At 63.1% G+C, this 4,838-nt stretch overlaps 1 protein-coding gene across 1 annotated transcript; it reads left to right on the top strand.

The window, feature by feature from the left end:
* Positions 1–2,641: 2,641 nt before the first annotated feature.
* On the top strand, positions 2,642–3,463 carry LOC118554858 (melanoma-associated antigen 10-like). The gene has a single exon (XM_036122708.2). The coding sequence runs from the start codon at positions 2,642–2,644 to the stop codon at positions 3,461–3,463; it is 822 nt and encodes a 273-aa protein (XP_035978601.1).
* The last annotated feature ends 1,375 nt before the right edge of the window (positions 3,464–4,838 follow it).

A 4,838-nucleotide genomic window follows, 5' to 3' on the forward strand; every position in this document is an offset into this window, starting at 1 on the left:
AGGGAGGACTGAGAGACCCTGGACCCCAGCCCAGAGTCAGTCCCTAGAGGCCCGAGTGGAGGACGGGGATACCTCGTTTGTGTTCGTGCGTGCGCTTGTGTGTCCCCCACTTGCCCATCTGGGTCTCCCAGAGGCTGGATGCCCCGGTGCCCAGGAGCGGATCCGTAGGCAGTAGAGACAGGCAAAGGCATAGGCACCCAGGGAGTCGTGGTGGAGATCAGAAGAAGGCCCGAGAGACCTGGACGCCCCATCTCGGCCCCCGCTCTCAGCCCCGGGGAGCCCTAGGCTTCGTGGCCGCAGGAGTTGGCCACAGACTTATCCCGGTGGGCTCAGGGCAGGGAGGGCCTTGGTGTTGGCGGACGGCCTAGGGACAGCAGACGAAGGGGCCTAGGACCTGCTAGGGCTCAAGGCGAGGACCCCCAAGGGAGTCCCCAGGGAGCCCACAGGACCGCGGCCCTGATTGAGCCACCGGAGTCTCCTGTGATGGATGAGTCCACACGGTGCATGGCCACTTTGGCCTCAGGGCATCCGAGAACCCATGGCCATTTGGATGGAGCACTGCCTCAAGCATGGGGGTGGGGGGAATGGCCCACGTGTCGCTGGGTGGAAATGTGAGGATCAGAAGCCGGACTGCGGTTTTGGGGACAGCGAAGAGATTCGGTCCCGGGAGGCACCGGGGCCAGATGATCACACAGGGCGTGCCCTGACTTCCCAGCCACATCTCCCAGAGCCTGGGGTCTGGGTGGAAGGAGCAGGCTTCAGGGCTGCCCAGGCTGACCCCGGGCCTGCCAGGATGGAAGGGGAGGACTAGAGGGACGACTGACTGGGCCGCAGTCCGTTCAGGCCAGGGAGGAGGCCCCTGTGGAGGAGGAGCCCATGCCTCCTGTCCTGAGGTCCACTTCTGGCTGTTAGAGACTGAGGGCCTGTGGTGAGAAGGAACGGGCCTGGGGTGTAGCGGGCCTGTGTGTGTGTGAGGGTGGAGGGTGGGGTCGGGGGGAGTGGGTCACAGGTCCGGTTGGGAGTCAGGGTGAGGACCCTGGGGGAGGACTGGCCGTACCCCCTCCACCCCATCTCAGCAAAGAAGCCAGTGCACCGGAGTCTGGCCGTGCCCGATCCAGGCAGGGTCGGTCAGCGGTGGCCCCAAGTGGCATGCGTGCTCACTTGTCTCGTGGGCCAGAAGGTGGGAGTCCTCAGGGAGCTGAGGTCTTGGTCTGTGGGGCACATGGTTTCTGTCTCACTTTGGGGACCTGGAAGAAGGGCAGGCCCTGGCAGGAAGAAAGAGGATTAACGTCCTGGGGTTCTAAGAGCATCCCCACCCCAGGACGGAGGGGCCGGTCCCTACTGCCAGGCCTTTGGGATCTTGCCAGGGGCTGAGGGTGGGGGATGTAGACGTGGCCGTGGACGAGGACGTGGTGGCCCCTCACCCTCCTCTCGGAGCTCTCAGGGAGGTGAGGCCCACGCTGGGAGAGGTCGGGGTCAGGTCATCTGGGGAAGCCCACCTTGGAGACACACAGGAGTCCCTGCTCCTGCCAAGAGTCAACGTGGGGGCACCCGAGGGAGAAGTGAGTGACTCCTACCCACCCCTCGGGACAAGGAAGTGATGGCCCAGGAATCTGTCCAGCCCCTACCTGGCGACCCTGGAACCCTGGGCGGGGCCTGTCAGGCTGAGTCCCTCCTTCTCTCCAGATCGTTCCTCTCAGGATGGGGAGGGCCAGGGCCTGAGGGTCTGGACTCAGGTAGCAGAGGAGGCAGGTGCCCTGGCTCTGGGTCTGGCCCTGACTGTTGGGGGGAGATGAGAAATGAGAGCATGCCTCCCACAGCAGAATCCTCTGGGTCCAGGCCTACCCTGCCGCTTCTGTCAGCCATGGGGAGACGGGCGATCGGTGGGCCAAGTTATTTCTCCTGACTTTTCCTTCTGGTGTCTCCCAGAGATGAGGCCTCGGCACCAAGAGGGTGGCCTCAGGTCAACACAGGGAGTTTTCCCAGGCCTTCCGTGGGGTCAAGGTATAGACGGAGAGGTGCGCCCATCCCGGCACAGAAGGAACCCCGAGCTTGGCCATCCCTGGGGTTCCGTGACGGGCCCTTAGACCTTTGGCAGGCGTGGGCACATGTGGGCCCCCTCGCTTACGTTCTGTGGGGTCTCAGGGCTGCCTGGTCTTGCTGTGACCCTTTGGCCTCAGGCTGTGGGGGTGGGGCCCAGGCCCTGCCAGAGGAAATAGCAGTCCCCTGAGAGGCCAAGGAGGGGACCGCCCAGCTTGGACTGGTGGGGACCTCACAGAGTCCGCCCCAGCCCTCCTGCCCCACTGGGCCCCGTGTGCCGTGCTCTGTGTCTGCTCCCTGAAGTGACTCCTCCTCTTGTCCTCCAGGGGCTTCAAGAACTCAGCGTTGAGGCCTAGGTCTGAGGCAGGAGCCTCTAAGGTCCCAGAGCAGGGGAGGTGCAGGTGAGTGCCAGTGGTCAAGGTGAGGTACGTGCTCTGAGCATGGGGCCAGGGGCTCGCCCATCCCAGCCCAGGGGGAGCCCTCAGCACCCAAGCCCGACCCAGCGCACTGTCAGCTCCGGGACTTCAGGCCTCTGCTGCCTGGGCTGCACCCTGAGGAGCCGTCCCACATCTTTCTTCAGGTTCAGCCCGACACAAACGCCATGCCCCTGGGTCAGATGAGTGAGCACGGGAAGCTGGAGGAAGACCCAGACGTGGCCCAGGGCCTGGTGGAGGCACAGCTGTCCGGGGCAGCCATTCCCTGGAGCCCGTCTGAAGATAGCTCCAGCTCATCCAGCGAGGAGGAGCCCGGCCCCGGGCCGGAGCCGGAAGTGGCCCAGCCCCTGGTGCAAACTACACTCCATCTGAAGGCAGTCCACCTGGTGACCTTCCTGCTCCTCAAGTATCGCACCCAGCAGCCGACCAGCCAGGCAGAGATGCTGGAGATCGTCGGCGAGGATGACCAGGACGCCTTCCCCGTGATCTTTGGCCGAGCCTCCAAGTGCATGCAGCTGGTCTTTGGCGTGGATGTGAAGGAAGTGGACCCCAGCGACCACTCCTACATCCTGGTCCCCGTCCTGGGCCTCACCTGGGATGGGATGCAGAGTGGTGGGCAGGGCTTGCCTAAGACCAGCCTCCTAGTGGTGCTCCTGGGGCTGATCCTCCTGGAGGACGAACATGTCCCGGAGGAGGAGGTCTGGGAAGAGCTGGGGGTCATGGGGGTGTATGCCGGCCAGGAGCACATCATCTATGGGGAGCCCAGGGAGCTCCTCACCAATGTCTGGGTGCAGGAAGGGTACGTGGAGTACCGGCAGGTGCCCGGCAGCGACCCTGCCCGCTACGAGTTCCTGTGGGGTCCCAGGGCCCACGCCGAAACCAGCAAGTGGAAAGTGACGCAGTATTTCCTCCGGCTCAATCTCGAGCAGCCGGCTTCCTCCCTGGCCCTGTCTGAAGGAGCTGTGAGAGATGAGGAAGAGGGGGCCTGAGCCCTGGGGCCCCCAGGCCCTTTCCAGGCTTTGGTGGGGTCGGCAGCTTCTCCTCCAGGATGCTGGGCTTGAGGTGAGGCTGCTTGTTGGTCCTTCCCTGTGTGTGTTTGTGTGTGTGCGTGAAGACTGAGCCCTGGGCGTTCTAAAGGGTGCAAGGCCAGGGAGGGTTGGGGGAAGAAAGGAGGGCAAGTAACCTCCTGGGTGTGGGGGTGGTTGTTCCCTGGGATGACTCCCACATCCAGAGCTTGGTGTTCTTGAGGAAGCTGTCCTCTGGGTTTCCTTGCCATAGAAGGTTTCATCTGTTTCAGCGGCGGAGTGTGTGAGTGACATCCACCCCGCAGCATTTGTCCGTACCCAGGTCAAGAGTTAAGAGTTTTGTCATGTTCTGGGGGCGCCCGGGTCCTCTGTTGGTTAAGCATGTGCCATCGGCTCAGGTCATGATCTCAGGATCCTGGGATCGAACCCCACATTGGGCTCCCTGCTCAGTGGAGACTCTGCTTGTCTCTCTCCCTCTGTGTGTGGTCTTTCTCAAATAAATAAATAAATAAATAAATAAATACCTTTAAGAAAAAAAGAGTTTTGTCATGTCCTGGACACCAGCCTGGACACCTTGCCTACTTGTTTGGTCTCTGGACCGAAATCACAGGGCATTGGCCTAGGGATGGGTTGGAAAGGCGAAAGAATGGAACAAGCAGGGGACAGGGGTCAGAAGCTGGAGAAATAAAACTTTGTTGGTTCTTGCTTCTGATGCCTTCCCGGCCATCATGGTGCAAATGCCAAAGGCAAGCACGCGCACACACGCGAGCTCGTGCATTGGCCTGGTTCTTCCAGAAAGGGGGGGAAACGTCCTCCCAGCACAGAGGGAGCCCTGCTCACTGGCTCCTTGATTCCCAGATATGGGCTGAGCTCTGCTCTCTGGAAGGCCCTGTGGGTGAGCAGTGAGGACACTAGGAGAAGCAGGACACGTCCCAGCCATAGGGGACCGTGTCTAGCAGCCACAGTCCTGGCAGGAAGGTGGGGAGGGGTGCCCTGAGACCCGCAGATGAACCGGAGGGAGGGTGAGGGGGGTGCGGCTCCCGGGGCGAGCACTGCAGTCGAAATGCCCCCAGCCGGGCCTGGCCCCGGGGCGGGGGGCTGGGGTGACCAGAGGGTCCCCGTGATTGCCTCTGTGCAGCTGGTCACCGGCAAGCTGGGTGGCGACACTGCCAGACTCCAGTCTCTGCCTCCGTGTCAGGGAAGGCGGGGGGCAGGCTGCGAGCCTATGTGTGAGGTGCACGGGCACGGGCTCAGCGGGGTGCCGGGGGCGGGGCCCCAACCTTGCCGGGCGGGGTCCAGGTGAGGAGCCCAGGGAGGACCGGGGGACCCCCGGCCTGCC

This window comes from Halichoerus grypus, chromosome X (genome assembly GCF_964656455.1).
Source record: "Halichoerus grypus chromosome X, mHalGry1.hap1.1, whole genome shotgun sequence".
Lineage (NCBI taxonomy): Eukaryota > Metazoa > Chordata > Mammalia > Carnivora > Phocidae > Halichoerus > Halichoerus grypus.

What these genes read in the sequence shown, in the direction of transcription:
- LOC118554858 (XM_036122708.2), top strand. Translation starts at nt 2,642, where the DNA reads ATGCCCCTGGGTCAGATGAGTGAGCACGGGAAGCTGGAGGAAGACCCA.